The sequence below is a fragment of the Spermophilus citellus genome (genome assembly GCF_964194105.1).
Source record: "Spermophilus citellus genome assembly, chromosome: 2".
Taxonomy (NCBI): Eukaryota; Metazoa; Chordata; class Mammalia; order Rodentia; family Sciuridae; genus Spermophilus; species Spermophilus citellus.
The window spans coordinates 196,989,579-197,010,035 of NC_138183.1; the positions used below are offsets into that span (position 1 = coordinate 196,989,579).

The following is a 20,457-nucleotide window of genomic DNA, read 5'->3' on the forward strand; positions in this document are numbered from 1 at the left end:
AAATAAAAGGACTTCAAAGCAGAAGAATTGCCCATATAGAGAGATGGTTGGCTAAATATATTGAGCACACACAAACATAAAAAAATTATTAACCCTAACTTGAAAACTGGCTTGTTAGAATTCTGTACATCCAAGTTTCTCTTATAAACAATATTTTCATTCCTTAAAAAAGTACTGTTTTTCAGTATTTTACAGTGAGGGCACATGGTGCCTACAGATTTTTATGAAAAGGAAAGAATAAAGCATTAAAATGGAAAAGAAGGATTATACTTTCTAAAAACAATATTGCCATTAAAATCTCAGAAAAATCAAATTCATTTAGATTTGTAATTAAGAATTGTATTAAGATTGTTCTTAATTTTCATTGGAATGTGTTTCTCTCTTCACAGAAATTCAAGAAAATTGCAATCAACTAATTGTGCCAATCTGGGATATCATCTTATTTTCAAATGGAAAGACATATGAATTCACTTTATCTCAATAGTTAAAAACAGAAAGTGCTTCAGTGGGAATCCCTATTCCATTAATGCACTGTAATGGAAGCCTACATTCAAAAGAATAAACACTCAAATGCGGATATGGAGATTCAACACACAAAAGCATTCTCCAAAGTTTGCTTTTTTAGTATCTGGTGGATTTTTTGCTTGTATGCTTTAAGGATCATTAGAAAAAAGCCAACAATATGCATCTTGGGTTATAGTCACACTCTACTATAGAACTACAAAAACGAGAGCCTCTACTTTGAAGTGAAAACATGGACTACATGCTCACGAATCTGCTTGGTCCGCACACCATAGATAATGGGGTTGAGGGCAGGTGGGATAACCACATACAGGTTGGCAACAAGGATGTGGACATAACGTGGAATTTTTTTGCCAAATCGGTGGGTGAGAAAGGAGAAGAGGGATGGGGTGTAGAAAACACACATGACCCCAACATGTGAGCCACAAGTACTCAGTGCTTTGTGGCGGGCATCTCGTGATGGGAGGCGGAAAACAGCACGGAGAATGTGGGCATAGGAGATGCCAACCAGTGCCAAATCCAACACGAGGAAAGAAGCCACAAACAGGCCATAGATGGCATTGATGCGAATGCTTGCACAGGCCAACTTGGCAATGCCCATATGCTCACAGTAAGAGTGGGCAATAATCCGAGCTTCACAGAAGGGCAGACGATAGGTTAGGTACAGAATGGGCAGCATGAGAAGAACAGGACGCATTATGATTCCCACAGTAATGCCTGCCAGCACCCGAGGTGTCAGAATGGTTGTATAGTGAAGTGGAACACAGATGGCTACATAGCGGTCAAAGGCCATGGCCAGAAGTACTGCTGACTCCATTCCTGTGAAGGTGTGTATCAGAAACATCTGGACCACACAGGCTCCAAAACCAATTTCATGTGCATCAAACCAGAAGATACCTAACATCCGAGGCATTGAAGATGTGGAGAGAGCTAGATCTATGGCTGATAAGATGGCTAGAAAGTAGAACATGGGATCCCTCAGAGTATGGTCAGACCAGATGATCAGCAGAATTGTAGCATTGCCCAGCAGAGCCATTAAGTAAACAGAGCAAAAAGGTAGGGAAATCCATGCATGGAAAGCCTCAAGTCCTGGGATGCCTACAAGAAAAAAGGTGTCTGGGTGGAAAATGGTAATGTTGGTGTGGGGCATCTTGCCATCAATGAGAAGAGAAGCAGTTGACCACTCCTAGAAAGAAAATTAAGATTTAGAAATGCTTAGCTCAAAACTTCTCCAATAAGCTTAATTTGTATCTGGATTCTTCTTTTTCACAAAAGCTAATGCTAATAATTGAGTCCAAAGTCAGATATAGGGACAGACTAAGTATACTTCAGGCAGAAGGGACATGGACAGCATAGTGGGTCTCCCTCTGAGGCTTTGTCCAATCATATTTTATACTCATTCACTCAAATCTCATGTAAAACCTAGAAAAATATTTAAAAAACTGATATTGATGTTTATGGTGTGATGACAGTCTTCCTCAGAGACAAAGCACATCTTATTTAATTGTATCAACATATAAAATCATAGAAAGGCAAACTAATACCTGCATGCATCAAAACTGAAGGCATTGAGGATGTGCAGAAGATAACAGTATATATGACAATATGAGTGTTCCTGGACACAGGGATTAACAGAAAATGCAGCAGAGTAGCTTAAATTAATTTATTTAGTGTCAATATTTTAAATGGTCTATATTTAGAATAATGCCTCAATAACTCATCTTGCCCATGAATACTCATGTATCCCCACAGATACACTGCATTTTGTCTCATATATGCAAATTATTGCTCAGATATGTGGAATATTGTTGTTGTTGGAACTCACCTTCAACAGAGAAATGCATCTCTTTGTTAATTATATCCTGGTAGAAATTAATAAAGATGCCAAGAATTTCTACTTGTTGCCAAATTCCCCAAAATATCCTGGGGCAGCCAATACACATGGAGGAAGTAAGTTTTGTTGAAAGGACACTTGAAAGAAATAAAGACAGTAGTGGTGGTCAACATCAGGGGAAGAAATATGTGTTACTGACTTACCTCACTTCTGTTGTTATCTTTACTTCCTCTCTCCCCTTCTTTCTTTCCTTCTTTCCTTTACCTGTTTCTGTTCCTCTCTCTTTTGTTCTTTCAGAAAGAAGTGATAGATAGGACTATATAAAACAGAAGGAATAGACAGAGGAGCATACAAAGAAAGGAAAGTAGGAGAGAAAACCAGTGAAGAGAAGAAAGAAAGAAAGGAAGGAGAAGAAGTCTCAGGTATAAATGAGTCCAGAGAAAAGTCACAGAGAAAAGTCCAAATTTCAAGAAGTATTTTATTAATGATATTTTAAATGTAGAGATTTCCCAGGGCAGTAAATCCTGTGAGACTGTATGTGAAGTCCATGTCCAATCTTCTTTATTTCTCTGTCTCCCTCTCTGGAATCAAGAATCCACACTTAACTTTCATCCTCTGATAGTCTTACTTATTAACTTCATTATGGAAACTATTCATTATGCCACAACTTTAATTTTCCTCTGCAGGAATAGGAAAGACAGTGAATGAATTCTGACAAATCTTTCCTATATGCATATATGAAAACACCAGAGTGAATCTCCACATAATGTGCAACCACAAGAGTGGGATCCATCCTAATTAGAATAAGAAGGAATCCATGTTTGTGTAAATATGTCAAAATATAGTCTACTGTCATATATAACTAAAAAGAACGAATTAAAAAAAAAAGAAAAAATTAAGTGTTCCAGGTTTTTCAAAGAAGACTTCTTTTAGTCAGAAAATATTTACATAAATGTGAGCTAGACAATGTCAACTTAATAAATTCAGCTGTAGTCTGACCTATAAGGGTTAAACACGAGTCTCTGATCACTATTCATCTTTACCACACATTTAATGGGAAGCTCACCTTGACCAGAACCAGGGGTAGAGACCTCTTATATCTACTAAAGAGAAGAGAGTCTTATAATATACATACTTATAACCCTTGCAGCCTATCTGAAATTAAAGCTAACTCCAATCTGTTTATGAACCAAGACTACACATCAGAGTCTCCTGGGGAAGATGCTATTTTCTGCATCAGGGAGAGATGCACAGACACACCTACCACTCACTTACTCTGGATATGCACATTGTCAATACAAAGTAAGATACTAAAATACTACTAAAATAGGTTTATATGAGGTGAACAGAATCTCTTCTTGGGTAAATTTTGCATCTTGATTTTCTAAGACACTATAATAATGCCGACTTAGAACATTAAAAAAAGTTAACCCAAGGATGGTTGAATGCCATTCCTGTAATCCCAGACACTTGGGATGCTTAAGCAAGAGGATCACAAGTCCAGCATAGTTGATTTACAAGGCTAGGAGTGCGGTTCAGTAGCAAAGTACTCCTAAATTCAATGCCTAGTACACATCCCTAAAAAAGAAAACATATATCCATGTCTGCCACAGTCTTGGCTGGGCACAGAATCACGAGCCACCACAGCTTTGTAGATTCAAACAGCAATTCTTTATTCCCGAACTCACACCGGCCTCCACACACGCTCTGGGGCAATCCCAGTTCTTCTGCCACCCAATTCACCTACTCCACGAAGCTTTTTTCCCAAAATGCTCTCTGAATCTCACGAGAGCTCAACGGGAGCTCAGGTAGCAGGAACGCCCTATTTCCAGCAGCAATAATCCTCAACATCGAACTTCCCTAAAACCCAAGGTCTTAAACTGGGAACGCCCTAAACCCAAGGAGCGGGATACTTCCTCAAACTGCAGGACACACCCTAATCCTGGATCCACCCTGGTCGTTGAGCAGGGTCACCTTTCTCAAACACACATGCAAGGTCAACAGCGAAATTAACATGGGGTACGCTGGCAAGGAAATTTCGATGCGTCATTCCTACTTGGTAATGGCCCTCAGCACATGTCTTGGTACTCATTAAAAATTTTCAAACTATATTCTGGGAGTCAAGTAAGATAAAGTCATTCATATCTTTTCCATGCAGTGTGCAATCTATTGGCTTCAAATGTAAGTTAATGAAAACAAATTTAAGGCTAGCAGTGTTTCTCAGTGAGAGGGAACTTACTTAAAATGTGTGAGGCCTAGGGTTTGATCCATAGAACTTCCCATATGCATATTTTTTAAATTAAATTAATGTGAAATAAATTTATAATTAAAGAAAAGGTGTATGATTATCAAAACTTACAAGACAATAAATATTTCTATGTCCTGATTAAAATTAACATAAAATGCTATTACTTATAGGAATAAAGCAGAAATTAAGCAATACCATATACATGTATACACACACACACACACACACACACACACACTCATATATATATATATATATATATATATATATATATATATATTATATTTATATTTACTTAAAGAGAGGAAGAAGAAGAGTAGGGTTGTCTGAGTTAATATATTAATCAAAATCCTTATCTATATAGCAAGTAATCAATGAATCCAGTCTGAAAAGAAAGAATCACTAAATATTTAAATGAAACCATCATCAAGTATTGTGGAATTAAATGTCAGAATATGCATATAGACATTTTCAGGGTAGATATTTTCCAGGGGCTAGAATTGGAGGTTAGACTGATTGGGATCAGGGAAGGTTCCTACCACTGTACCCTTCAATGTGATATTTTCTATTAACATTTGTGTGATGCTACTATTATGAAATTTAAAATGTGTAAATCTTTCTTATATATTTAAGCAATATGCATTACTAAAACAAATTAAAGTATTAAGAAAAAGTAGTTTTACATTGTTGATGATTTTCATAAGAAAAAAAAATTTAAGTCCTTTTTTTTATTTTTTACTAGATCATAAAAATGATACATATTAATATGATGATAGCATGTGATATATTGATACTGGTATATGGTGTTTAATATTCAATTCAGAGTAAACCTATACCCTCAAACATTTATCATTTCTTTACAGTGAAAACTTTCAAAATCTTTTCTTGAAACTTGAAAAAACAAAGCAAATGGTACATTACATAATCTATAGTCTATGCAATAGAATATCAGAAGCTCTTTCTCCTAACTGTAATGTACTTCTCATTAATTAAACTTTCCCCATCTTTCCTTCCCGCTACTCTCCCCAACCTATGGAACCCATGGAAATGATCACTTCAATCTATTTCTTTCCTATTCCCATCCTAAACTCATTTAGATATTATGTATTTTCCATAGTAATTTGAGATCTAATACATAGAATGTAATTACAATGCTTCAAAAGTTCACAAATTCCACTCCTTTTGTCATACCAAATTGCCCCAGAATCTTTGTTGTCTTTAGTGTCCTATCATGCAGGTACAAGAAAGAACTCTGTAAAGCTATTTCACACCTTGTGTTCACACAAAGCAGTCATACCTACAGAGGAGTTTTACTCTTTTTCCAAATGTTATGGAAATAAAAATTGGATCTCCTTTCTTCCTAAGTTCTTAAAATAAAAGAGAATATACCCCCACCTAAGGACATAGTCTGAAAGACAAGACATAGAATTTTTTAATAATGTAGATTACATTGCAATCTAAATTTTCTTCATGATCTTTCCAAATACCCTTCTCCAAGTGACCAGCTTGGAGTTACCATTGGATGGCATCAAATTTATAAGAAACTTTTATCTAATATTAGAAAAATAGTTTAACATGTTCCCATGCTAAGATTTCAAAACCCAAGTTTCTATTTTGTACTCCATGGTTTCTATTTTTTTCCCCTCCCCTGAGTTATACAATACAAAACAGCTCAAATGACAGTGAAAATGACATTGCTATTTATTCTTTAAAAATATGTGATTAATTTAAAATAGCAAAAAAAAGAACTCCAGTGTAAAATATCTCCAACCTTTGGACAAACATCTTAAGTTGTTATAAAACAAATAATGTCAAATTAAAATATTGATAAATTGTTTGTAATCAAATACAAGGACACTACTCACCAAAGTTCCTATTAAGATTACAAAGAGGTTCTGACTGGGATAATATATGCATTAAATACACCAGTTTTAATTATATTTTAAATATACCTTATGTTCATAGCCCATTATCATATAATTTCTTTCTTGACATATAATTATCATGAAAAATATATTGACATATTAAATGTCTTGAATGAATCACACATAAAAAATTGTACATTAAGTACTAATAGTAAAAATCTCTAAATAAATCACAGGCAATTTAATATAAGAATAAGAACAACAACAAAAAAAAAGGTCTAGTACTTTAAAGGACTTTGAAGTATATCCAATGAGTACAATAAAAAACTTTTATCACCATTCCTCATCAGGAAAAATGCTAATTCACACCACAGGGTGACACTCTCTAGCCCACCCAGCATGACTGCAATGTAGAGCACTCATCCCAACTGCTCATAAAGACATGAAGCAACCACTGCTGGGTTCAGAAACAGGAAGAGGCTATTAAAGGTAAATGTCCCCTATAGACTAGTAATTACTGAGGAAAATAAATGAGTGATTGTGTTCAACAAACTACACTTACAAAAATATCCATAGTGCTTTTATTTGTAAAAAGAAAATACTAACTTAAATATTCTACTTCAATAAAACATGTAAGTATATTTATTTACTCATTAAAGGAATGAATTCATAAATACTATATATGAAGCTATAAGACAAAACACAATAAAATAATAACAAAAAGAGCAAGCACAAATGAACCAACACTATGCACAAAATGCAATAATCTAACAGAAATGTTATAGAGCAAAAAATCACCAGACAACATTAAATTGTGCCCTTCAGAATTTTACACTTGATTTATTTTATGAGAAACCTTGAAAACAACAGTAATACAGAACAAAACTATCCCTGAATGAATCAGAAGTTAGAAATAGAAGGGATGAAGTGAACATCAAGTCAAAGAATGAATGGCTTTTGTAAATAAGAAAATAATCAGAATTACACAAGAGGTCACATTGCATCTGCCAGATTGTAATGAAACTTTTTTTTTTTTGGTAACAGCATAATGGTTTTTTAAATGTATCGTCTCTTTGTAGTTATACATGATTTCATTTTGATATAAAAGCACAGAGTAAATACACTGAAATAAGCCAAATAAAAATGTAATACATATAATATTTTTTATTATTTTTCTAGAATATATTTCATATTCTCTGCTTAAAGAAATTAACTTTTCTTTCTACACAGGTTAACTGTATGCTCTTTCTTTCTTTCTTTTCTTTTTTTTTTTTTTGTGTGTATGTGTGTTTTCATACACGTACTTAAGGTAATGATGACCATCGCATTCCACTGTCTTTCCTACCCCTATGCTCCCACCTTTACCTTCCCTCTCCTTTCCCCCTTTGCCCCATCTAGAGTTCACTTAATCCTCCAGCCCCCACCCCCCCAGCATAATATGGATCAGCATCCTTGAATCAGAGAATTCATTCAGCATTTGGTTTTTTGGGATTGGCTAATTTCACTTAGCATTATATTCTCCATCACTTATCTGCAAATGCCATGATTTTATTCCCTTTTAATGCTGAATAATATACCCTTGTGTATATATACCACATTTTCTTTATCAATTCATCTACTGAAGGGCATCTAGGATGGTTCCATAGTTTAGCTATCATGAATTGTGCTGCTATAAACATTGATGTGGCTGTGTCCCTGTAGTATGCTGTTTTTAAGTCCTTTGAGTATAGACTGCAGAGTGGGATAGCTGGGTCAAATGGTGGTTCCATTCCCAGTTTTCCAAGGGATCTCCATATTGCTTTCCATATTGGCTGCACCAGTTTGCAGTCCCACCAGCAATGTATGAGTCTGTCTTTCCCCCAACATCCTCACCAACACTTATTGTTGTTTGTATTCTTAATAGCTGCCATTCTGACTAGAGTGAGATGAAATATTATTTTAGTTTTTATTTGCATTTCTCTAATTGCTAGAGATTTTGAAACACCTCTTCATGTTCAAAATACTAGAAAAACTAGGGATAACAGGAAGATATCTCAACATCATAAAAGCTATCTATGCTAAGCCTCAGGCCAACATCATATTAAATGGAGAAAAACTGAAGGCATTCCTTCTAAAAACTGGAACAAGACAGGGATGCCCTTTTTCACCACTTTTATTTAACATGGGGCTTGAAACACTGTCCAGAGCAATTAGACAGATGAAAGAAATTAAAGGGATACATATAGGAAAAGAAGAACTCAAATTGGCACTATTTGCTAACAATATGATTCTACATGTAGAAGACCCAAAAAATTCCACCAGAAAACTTCTAGAACTAGTAAATGAATTTAGCAAAGTAGCAGGATACAAAATCAATACCCATAAAGCAAAGGTATTTCTGTATATCAGTGACAAATCCTCAGAAAGGGAAATGAGGAAATCTAATCTATTTACAATAGCATCAAAAAATAAAATACTTGGGAATAAACTTAACAAAAGAGGTGAAAGATCTCTGCAACAAAAACTACAGAATGTTATAGAAATTAAAAGAAATTAAAGAAATTAAAGAACTTAGAAGATGGAAAGATTTGCCTTATTCTTGGATAGGCAGAATTAATATTGTCAAAATGACCATACGACCAAAAGCAGTATACAGATTTAAAGCCATTACAATCAAATGACATTTCTCATAGAAATAGAAAAAGCAGTCATGAAATTCATCTGGAAAAATAAGAGACCCAGAATAGCTAAAGCAATCCTTAGCAAGAAGAGTGAAGCAGATGGCATCACTATACCAGACCTTAAACTATACTGCAGAGCAGTAGTAACAAAAACAGCATGGTATTGGCACCAAAATAGACTTATACACTAATGTTACAGAATAGAGGACACAGAGACTAACCCACATAATTACAGTTATTTTTTATTAGACAAAGGTGCCAAAAAATACATTGGAGAAAAGATAGCCTCTTCAAAAAATGGTGCTGGGAAAATTGGAAATCCATATGCAACAAAATGAAATTAAACCCCTATCTATCACCATGCACTAAACTCAACTCAAAATGGATCAAAGACCTAGGAGTTAAACCAGAGACACTGTGTCTCATAGAAGAAAAAGTAGGCCCCAATCTTTATCATGTTGGATTAGGCCCCAACTTCCTTAATAAGACACCTATAGCACACGAATTAAAATCAAGAATCAATAAATGGGATGGATTCAAACTAAAAAGCTTCTTCTCAGCATAAGAAACAATCAGTGAGGTCAATAGAGAGCCTGCATTTTGGGAATAAAATCTTACCCCATACTTCAGATAGAGCACCACTCTCTAGAATATATAAAGAACTCAAAAATCTTAACACCAAAAACCAAATAACCCAATCAATAAATGGGCTAAGGAACTGAACACAGACACTTCTCAGAGGAGGATATAAAATTAATCAACAAATTAACAAATGTACACTCTTACTTGTTCACCTCCATTTAGCACTCACCTTTCTCCTTCCTCTTTTACCTTTAATATGCTTATAACATTCATTATTTTTATTTAGAACATCTTATAATGTTATGGTGATATGCCCCATATACTGGGGAACAAAGTCCTGAAATCATTATATATATCACTGTAAACACTATAGTACCTAGCACTGTATTGTGTATTATATGGGGACTTACCAAACATTGTTAAAAAAATAGTTATTTACTGACTTCAAAGAAAGTGGAGAGACATGGACTATAGAGACTAATTAGATTTATTATTTCATTCCACTTCAATTTTTTTATTCCTCAATAAACCAACATTTCCATGTAGTGTTATTTGATGCAAGAAAAGTCCTATCTGTTAAAAAAATATATATATCTGTTGTCAGTATTCACACTGGACAAAAGAATGGGGGGGATCTTTTTATTAGCTTAGCAAATAAAATTATTTATTAAAGCATACCATAAAATATCAAAAATTGAGGAAATCTAAATCTGTTTGTTCAACTGCTAGTATCTTGAGATTGGCCATATTGTCATGTGACAAATTCATACATAACACATAAACACATGTATGTGATACACACATGTAAACACACACACATGCATAATGTTGAAAAAAATTACAAAATGAAATATTTTTCTGTCATATAAATACTTACTTCCAACATGCAATACACACACAGGAAATCAGCAGATGTGGTATTTATGCATATGCACATGATTAAGGATTCATGTGTATGTGTGTGTTTAAGGAAAAAGTATAGAAGAAGAAAAAATGAAGATGGGAGGAGTGGTTAGAATTTAAAAGATGACAAAGGAAGAAATAGAGACACCAAGAAGAAAAAGAAGCCAAAGGAAGCAGATGCCTGTGTCACAGGATCTATTCTACTAAAAGTTCTAAGCTATATAGACTTCCTTAAGAGAATCAGCAAGGCATGATACATGTATGTATGCCAAATACCTAGTCTTTATCTGATTTTCTTTTGGTCCTTGATAAAAATTTATTTAACTATGTTTTACATTTAAATGAAAATAAATGTAATAGATCTGATTAACTGTATTAAAATTAAACAAAGCAGCAAATACTTAAGTTTTCCTAGGAGATACGCAATTGCATCATGATGGGCTTGGTTATTAGAAAAGATTAAGTATGTTCTTCTATAATTCTACAGTAAATCAATAATATTGGATAAGAGCTGGAGCCTGTTTGTGAATGAGACATCTGGTCTGTGACATGTGCAGCTATACAAGGCCACAGAATCATGGTCACTCCTAAGGGCACATAGTTTCATTTCTACTTTTATCCTCTGGGAATTGAAGGACTCGAAGATTAGCATATGTGGATTGGTTTTCCATTTTGTTTTTGACTCTTCTTCTGGGAAATATTATAATTATTTTTATGATTCGGACTGAACACATTCTCCACCATCCCATATTCTGCTTTCTGGATATTTTGTTATCAATTGATCTGGATTTGTTCACATCCACCATTCTCAAGGGTCTTGGCATCTTCTGGTTCAACCTGAGAGAAAGCACATTTGAGGGCTCTGTCATCCTTATGCTCTTCCTCCACCTGTGCAGTGGCAGGAAGTCAGCTGTGCTTGTTGCCATGACCTATGATCACTATTAGGCAATCTGTAAAACTCTTCGCTACACATTGGTGCTGACAAACAGGGTGGTGTCAGCTCTATCACTTGTTATTCACCTGAGGCCCTTATCCATTGAAGTCCCCTTTGTTCTATTCATTTGAAAACTTCACTTCTGTGGACATCAAATCATTGCTCACACATACCATAAGCACATAGACATTGCCCACCTGTGCTGTGAAAGCATCAAAGTTAACATCAACTTGGCATATGTGCCATTCCTAATCTGTTTTAACAGAAAGCCATTATGTTCTCCTACGTCCAGATCCTCATACTGTCTCCTGCCTACCTTCCAGGGATGCTCAGCCAGAGGCACTGAGCACCTGTGGCTCCCAGGTCTGCATCATACTAGCTTTCTCTATACTAGCATTTTTCTCCTTCATGGCCTGAAATGTTCCTCTTATATCCACATTTTTCCTGCAAAATTATATGTTGTTATACTATTATTATAAACTCTTTTATTTATGTCATCAAAACTAAGCATCTGAAGAGGGCAATTTGAAATTTCAGAAATACATTTTGACATATGTATTTCAAATATTAAGAGGCTTAAGTAGGGAGAAATGTGGACCTTATTCTCTATTTTCAAAATTGTAAAATTAGGATATCTGGGGGAAGATTGTGTCCTATATGCAGATTTACATTTTTTTTTTCACTTACAGTAGTGAGAAAAAATTCTCAAAAAATAAGCATTTAATGTAGGCATGTCAACTATATGATAAATAAAATCATTTCTGCATGTAAAACACATGAAGTTGACAAAAGTGAATAGCATAATAATATTCACATTTATAGAATATATAGCTAATCATTAAATTCTTACATCTGCAATAAGAAGTACTCACTACTTAATAACATGTTTTACAGCAGTAGGAAACTGAGGCAACGATATGGCCTAGAATAAAGTATATAGAAGAGGTGAAAATATAGAAGCTACATATGGCCAGGTGGCTGCACAAATGGGTCTTAAGCTCCTTTTTCCACCTGTGAACACTATTACTCTAAGCTTACAAAGGTAGATTTTGTATAAAGTACAAAGGCATAGACTGGTTTTTCAGTTTCCAGTTCATTTCAGGATAACATCTTTCCCATATGGGTTGGCTTGCGGTAACAGAATCTGAAAGTGAGTAAGAACAGTGGAAAAGAAAAGAAATAAAAACATAAAACTAATTTCTACAGCTAGTGAATAACATCAACAAGATGACAATATTAACTAAAAGAAAAACAAAAAAGCACAGAAACAAAAGACACATGGGCTCAGATTTTCTTTGGCTGCATTTTCTCTTCTTCATTTTTTTATTATTTCACTATATATATATATATATATATATATATATATATATACATATACATATATATATAATATTAAGGTTCTTTTTGAGATAATGATACAAGCATGGGATGTAATTTTCTCTAATTGAATCCTCAGTACTTCCTCTTTCCTTTCCCTCCTCCCTACCCCTGTTCTCTTTACTGATTTTTCTGCCATTTACTTATAGTTTTTTTCTTAGTTAATGCCTTGTGGATATAAATAAAGGTAAGATTCAAGGTGGTATGTTCATATATGTACTAAGAAAACTTTGATCAGATTCATTCCCTTTTCCCATCCCTCCTGCCTCCCTCCCAATACCCTTTTTCTACTCTAGTAGTCTCTCTTCTGTTTTCATGGGATCTCCCCACTCTCATGCCTGCTTACTTTCTCTCTCTCTCTCTCTCTCTCTCTCTCTCTCTCTCTCCCCCTCCTCTCTCTTCCTTTTTCCCCCCTTATTCTGTTTTATCTTCTGCATATAAGAGAAAACATTTAACCCTTTACTGTCTAGGTCTGGCTTACTTCACTCCGTATGATGTTCTCTAGTTCCATCCATTTACCAGCAAATGCCATAATTTCATACTTCTTTATGACTAAGTGAAACTCCATTGTGCATATATGTGCCACATTTTCTTTATCGATTCATCTGCTTATGGGCACCTGGGCTGGTTTCATAGCTTTGCTATTGTAAATTGTACTGCTATAAACATTGATGTGCTTGCATCCTCGCAGTAGGCTCATTATGGATCTTTGGGATATGTACAAAGGAGTGGGAGAGCTGGGTCATATGATGGTTCCATTCCTATTTGTTTGAGGAATCCCCATGATTTTAGCTGTATTTTCATAAAAAAACCCATTTAATACATCTGTAAATAGGAAAAAACAAACATTATGATATGTCCATGAATTAGTAGACTTGGTCTGTGGAAAATTATTTTGACGCACATTATACTAATAGTGTATGTTAACATTAATATTGTATCAAGATAAGTACCATTTTAAAATGAGTCTAGATACTGCCTACCCATCTGAGTAAATAAAAATATACAACTTGAACACACTTTTAAAACTATGAAACAAAAATATGTGCATAAACTTTACATATACATAATTGGTATAAGGCACTACTAGTAAAGCATTTTGACTCTTTAAATAAGGTAAGAATAAGAAAAACACCTTGATCACCTTTACTCTAAGGAGAGGACTGTGTGTACAGGAGTGCAAAAATGTAGAGTGATACAACCTTTAATTTGGAGAAACTGAACCATACTGTAAGGAAACATCATCAGCATCACCACCAGCAGCAACAGCAGCAGCCACAGCCACCACCAATACCTGCAAATGGGCATCAGGCCAGCGGCCAAAATGAAGCCTTGACTATTGACCTGAATAATTTTAGGAAACCAGAAGAGAAGGTCTTCACCTAACTTAGTGTCTCTTTGTGGGTAATCTCCCTGGTGACATCAGGGAGGAGTAAATGAGGAAAAGGAGTAAATGATGAAACTATTTGAGAAATATGGGAAGGCAAACAAAGTTTTCATTCATAAGGATAAATATTTGGCTTTATCCCCTTGGAAACATGAACCCTTGCAGAAATTGCCAAAGTAGAGCTGGGCAGTATGTTACTCTGTGGAAAGCAGTTGTGTGTGTGCTTTGCCCACCATAGTGCATCCTCACAGTTCAAAATATTTCTCAGTACATGTTTAACCAACTGCTAGAAGCAGCTTTTCTGTTTTTAGCCAGCTGGAGATGGCTGGAGTCATTGTGGATGACCAAGGAAGACCCTCAGAAAAAGGCATTGTGAGTTCTCAGGAAAGCCAGCTGCTTGGAAAGCTCTGGACAGATGCAGTGAAGGGTCTTTCCTGATAACCACATTTCTTCAGCCTGTGACTGTGGAGCTAATGGTCCAGTTAGATGATAAAGAAGGGCTTCCCGAGAAGCCTGTTATAAAAAAAAAACCCAGCAATTTCACAAGGAGCGAGAGCAGCCACCCAGATTTGCATAGCCTGGTTCCTTTAAGCATGAGCATGCTATGCATTGGAAGGCACTCATTGAGATGGAGAAATAGCCGCAGGACCAGGGGTACCACAAGGAGGCTTATGAGAAGCTGGAAATGGAGATGGAGCCTGCTTGTCATGAGCACCAGGTCATGCTAATGAGGCAGGATTTGATGAGGCACCAAGAAGAATTTTGAAGAATGGGAGAGCTGTACAACCAAGAAGTGCAAAAAAGAAAGCAATTAGATCTCCCAGCAGGAGGAGGAGCACAGCCCTGAGGAAGAAAGGCAGTGGCAACAAGAATAGATGATGTGGTGACACCAGGAAGGATTCAAGGTGACCTTCCTTGATGTGAAAAAGCAAGAGTTAAGGATGTGCCAGATGGCTATGGGAGGTGAAATGGGCATAAATTATAGAGGCACCATGTCCCCTGCTCCTGTGCCAGCAGCTTTTCCAGCTCTTCCAGAACCTGCCACTATGATGCCAGATCGAACTTTGGGATTGATCCTACCAACAACTGAATGCTTTGGCCAAGCTGCCAAAATAGAAGGAATCAGGGCAATTGGTGGGATCCTTCCTCCATTCAACCATGCAGCTCCCGGAGCTGATTTGCTCCAAATAAACATTGCCAATACTGATAAATTTTCAGTATGTAATTTCCCAAAACTTAAAAGAAGGACCCTTTTTGGACTAGCTAGAACTCTACCCTGGAAAGTGTTAGAGATTCTTCTCTATAGTTAGGTCTTCCCTGCCTGTACTACTCTAGGGAGTATCCTGGAGGCAGAGGTAGGTGTGTTGGGGGGCTGGTATTTAACAAACCAGTTCTGGTTGGCATATTGATTAATTGATTCTGTGTGGTACATGCCTAAAATCTCAAATGTGATTGTTGAAGAATTGGGGACCCATAACAAAAGAGATCCAGTTAGAGCCCCATTAATCTTGATCATGCCATTCTTTTTTATTTTTTCCCATCGTGTTTTATTTGCTTTCTCATCCTTATAATCCTCAAACACAGAGATACTGCCACAGGTTGCACAAAAACAAAACATCCACCAGTGACTATTGCTTCATTTGTTCCCAGGTGAGAATTCAGGCAAATGTCTACAAAGGACATGGTAATATACAGAAAGTTCTGTTATGTCCTATATATTACCCCTTCATGTCCTAAGGAAGACATTTTCTCTTAGAACTTTCCATTTTAGTGTATCTTTTAAAAGAATCTTGTGTTAACTTACCTTCATCTTTTTCTTGGGTAAAAACAAACTGAAAGTGACCCTTTTGTTTCTATGGTGTTGCTATTCACAGCTTTTCTTGATAAGCCTAGTATAATCTTGGGAATAGAGTTGCTAGGTGCTGTTGTTCTGACAGTAGCGCTTAGTCTTGCCTAGTTTAGGTAGTTATGCTGTGCATTTTTTAATTGATGTATCATGTTTGATTTGTTTTTGAGATCTTAAATTTGAAGGTTTTTTTGAGAAATGGAGCAGTAATATAGCATCAACTTATTAAATTATATTTTAAGTCTTTAAAAAAAGAAGCACCTCAGTTTCATACGATTTAAGCATATAAACAGTATAGAACAAAAAGTAATAATACTGCTAAAATTATCATCTAATATTTCTTAACCACCTACAATATTTAAGAAGTACATTTGGTCCTTTACATAGTTCACATTTCATAGTAAGTTAAGCTTCAGAATTTAAGCAACTTACACATAGCCATATACCTGTTGTGTAACAGAATTTGAAATAAATTACTGAGTTCCGGGGCAATTTCTTTAATATCCCTACTGCTTATGACTTAAATGTAGAAATAGACTATAATATAAACAATTATGTGTTAAGACAATTCTAGGAGTCTACATGCTATTATATAATTAAAAATAGAATTTTAAAAAGCAATGAGCATAGCTATTGTTAGAAAAGTGAATGAAATATGACAAGGACATATTTGAAAAAAAAACACGTAGATTCCAAATGCAAAAGAAGAAAACATGATTAAAATAGAGTTAATGAAGATAAAAATGTTAAGATGAACCACATAAAAAGTTGGTGTGCCTATGAGAAAACACTCAACAGGGATCCCTGGATCCTTAGATATAGCTTTTTTTTTTTTTTTTAAATATTTATTTTTTAGTTTTCGGCGGACACAACATCTTTGTTGGTATGTGGTGCTGAGGATCGAACCCGGGCCGCACGCATGCCAGGCGAGCGCGCTACCGCTTGAGCCACATCCCCAGCCCCTAGATATAGCTTTGAACCAACAGGAATCAGATTGCTTGACCCAAGCTCTCAGATGCTTTCAGTTCCTGAACAGATTGAGCCAGGTTGTTCTTCTCCAGGGAGTTACCTCCTTGTCATAGTGATCCTCCTGAGAGGCATAAAAGCAGGGATCCTGGACACAAAGGCCAGCCTGACCCTGCAGAAAGAGGCCCTGCAAGAAGTGCACTTTCACTGCAGATGTGGGCCCTGGTGAGTGACAAGTGTCCAGATCTATGGACTGTACCTGACAGATGAGTATGGTAGTCATCAGGTGTTCTCCTGGAAACAGTTGCTTTTCTAATCAGCTGGAAGGCTTTGGGGTTGGCTCTGCACTCTGAGTTGCCACACTTGCTCTACTTGTGTATGCATCTGTGTTCAGTATTCATATTCTATAAAGATGACAATGTTTTTTATAGTCTCAGTTATTTTTTAAAAAAGCAAATTTGAGTTACAGAATTCCATTTTGTTTGATGAAGCCAATTCCATTCTATACATTCCATGTTTCAGGATAAAATTCAAGTTATTTGTAAATTTCCCCCAGAAAAAATGACTTTCCCTAGTGGGTATCCTTAAAGTAATCCTAAAGGTTTTTACTTCTGTTACCTAACTAAATATGCTATGAGGGCCTAGAATATATTGAATATGCCTTAAAACAGACTCCTCATCTAATTGGATGAATTTGCTAACCTTCAACTTAGACTAAATGATGGGGACTTGATTTACATTGTCCCTTCATGGATAATGGATTTCTTGTCTATACTATTAGTAAAATGTTACATTTTATTTAGTAAACAAATATTAGCACAAAGAACCACACCCATAATAGTAATGGCTCATTATTCCAGCAATTGCTAGTAGAGATCGGATGTTAGGACATTGTTTAGGTACCTGATATGCAACATTTTTTTTTTTTTTATCACCAGTAGAGTGATGCAGGTTGATACTATCACTTTTTCAACTTCTGTGGATAAATAAAATTAAGCTAAGGGAATGATTTCTCTAAGGTCATTAGTAAATAGGAGAGTGAAAACATTAACCTAGGTTTGCCTGGGTCCAAAAGGAGTAATCCTGAACACCAAATGAACTGATTTCATATCAACCACAGTAAGAGATGGGTTTTGATATGGATAGAGTCTATGGGCAGGTTGGGCACTGAGTAAACATTAGTTGGCAAGAACACTCTAATAAGAGGATTACCAGGTCATAATATTTCCTATTATATGCAAGTTCAGGCAATGGTGGCAACCAAAAGGAGGCAGATTTTTTTTTTTTTAAAGAGAGAGTAAGAGAGAGGGGGACAGAGAGAGAGAGAGAGAATTTTAATATTTATTTATTTTTCCTTAGTTCTCGGCGGACACAACATCTTTGTTTGTATGTGGTGCTGAGGATCGAACCCGGGCCGCACGCAGGCCAGGCGAGCGCGCTACCGCTTGAGCCACATCCCCAGCCCAGGAGGCAGATTTTAAAAGGCTGCTGAACCAGGCTTTATTGAGATTCGGCTCCCAGGTGAACTCCATCAGAATGGCAGAGCCCAGAGGAAGAGGGTCTGGAGAGAAACCTTGTGGGGGACAGGAAAAGAGGTTTTTAGAGTCCCTTGTCCCACTGGAGTTGATGGGGCAACTGGCTGAGATCCAGGATTGACCAGCGGTTCCGGGCTGCTTGGTGCTTTGTTCCTAAGTCACTGCCACCGACCTGACATTATAGTATATATTATTGCATTTGAAATAATTTAAATCATGAGGTCTTTAAATAAGTTCATAACCTTACAGCTTTGAAAAGGTGAGAAGGGGTGGAATGTGAGGTGGAGGCTGGTTCTTCTGTTAGGCCAAGATCTACTAATGCACAGTGAATAAAGTAATACTGTTGAGATGTTCTGGTTCTGAATCTATTAAGTCAACAAAAATATAGTTTTGTATTATTACTATATGCTTTAAACTTTAGATGTAAAATGTTCTTATTGCTATATATATCAATTAAAGGTAATCCCAGAATCAGAGCTGCCAAAACAGAAACATTGAAAAAGATTATTTGTCCCAGCGAGACTGCCGGTTATGGGTGACAACTTCTGCTTCCCCACATGTTGAAGTCTGAATATTAGAGAAGCACGCTGAGGCAAGTATATAAAGCAGGGTTTATTTTAATAGGGGTAACGTAGACTTCTCCCAGGAGGGAAAAGGGGGGCATAGCTGGTACCCTGGCATCCCCAGAAGTGAGGTGTTCTGCCCTTTTTATATGTCCTAGGCTTCCTTTGTTCTCCTGCCTTTCCCCCCTTATCTTTCTCCTTCCTGCATACATGACTAGGCTCAGGAATGCTTGGTGGGATGGCCAAAAGGTGGGAAACAGGTGGGCTGAAGGGAGAAGGGCAGGATGAAGTAGCTAAGTACACATTAACAGCCTTAAAACTCCCTGTAGGGAGGGAAAATTCCTGGAACAGGTTACCTTGGCAACAGGTTGGAGCAGGGCCAGGTTCTTGATAAGGGTGCAGGAAGGGCCCTGAAGGAATTAACATTTCAATCCCTCAGGGGACAGACTCCAACTTCCCAGACTCACTCAAAATTGGCCTCCTTGATCTGACCTGACTCGATTTACCTATCAACCCTGATTGCCTGTCTAATTCTGGCTTTAATATTGCATAAATTAATGGCATTCAATGGCAAAGAAGTGTACTACAATGATTTTGCATTTGGAATACCAGTATCACACTTGAAATATTCAAGATTGTATGGAATTCATCACATAGAGATATTGAGAAGAATATTTTGATGTTAGAGTTGCATAACTTTTCTCTGTAAGATTTTATAAATATTACCAGGGATGGGGTACCAAGTGATGTCAAAATGAAATAAAAGCAGAGAGTGGTACATTCTCAAATTGATCTAAGCAACCGAAAAAGTGTCATTCTGCTAAAGAGATAAAAGAGTGAAAATGTCATTATTTGAAATGCTACAATTTTGAAGAGCACTACAATGATTTTGGTGATTTTTATTAGTAATAGTTATATTAATTGCAATAGTAGTAGTTGTAGCTGTGTAAATTACAGTTATAGCAACATATTTACAAACACAAATGGTATTATTTTTGTTTCCTTAAACTATAAAATTATTCATAAGTCAAAAAATTGGGGAGGGGGTAGGACTGTTTTTTTTGTTATTGTTTTTCCAGTCTACGAATACTCCATTTCTCAGATTTTCTTTTTCCACATGTTAAATGATCTCAGATCCATCATACTGTAAATATTTCCTTGTTATCCCTGGAAACAACTTCTCATGAGGTAACAGTACTTTCTGTCTACTTTCAAGTAATAAATATACTTTTGCA

At 36.1% G+C, this 20,457-nt stretch overlaps 1 protein-coding gene across 1 annotated transcript in view; it reads right to left on the reverse strand.

Moving 5' to 3' along the window:
• Positions 1-736: 736 nt before the first annotated feature.
• Positions 737-20,457, reverse strand: part of LOC308641722 (uncharacterized protein) — a gene marked incomplete at both ends in the record, with an annotated part of 31,362 nt that continues 11,641 nt past the window's right edge. Inside the window, one exon of the mRNA XM_081280336.1 lies at positions 737-1,708. Within this exon, the coding sequence (XP_081136462.1) occupies positions 737-1,708 (972 nt within the window). The remainder of the gene's footprint in view (positions 1,709-20,457) is intronic.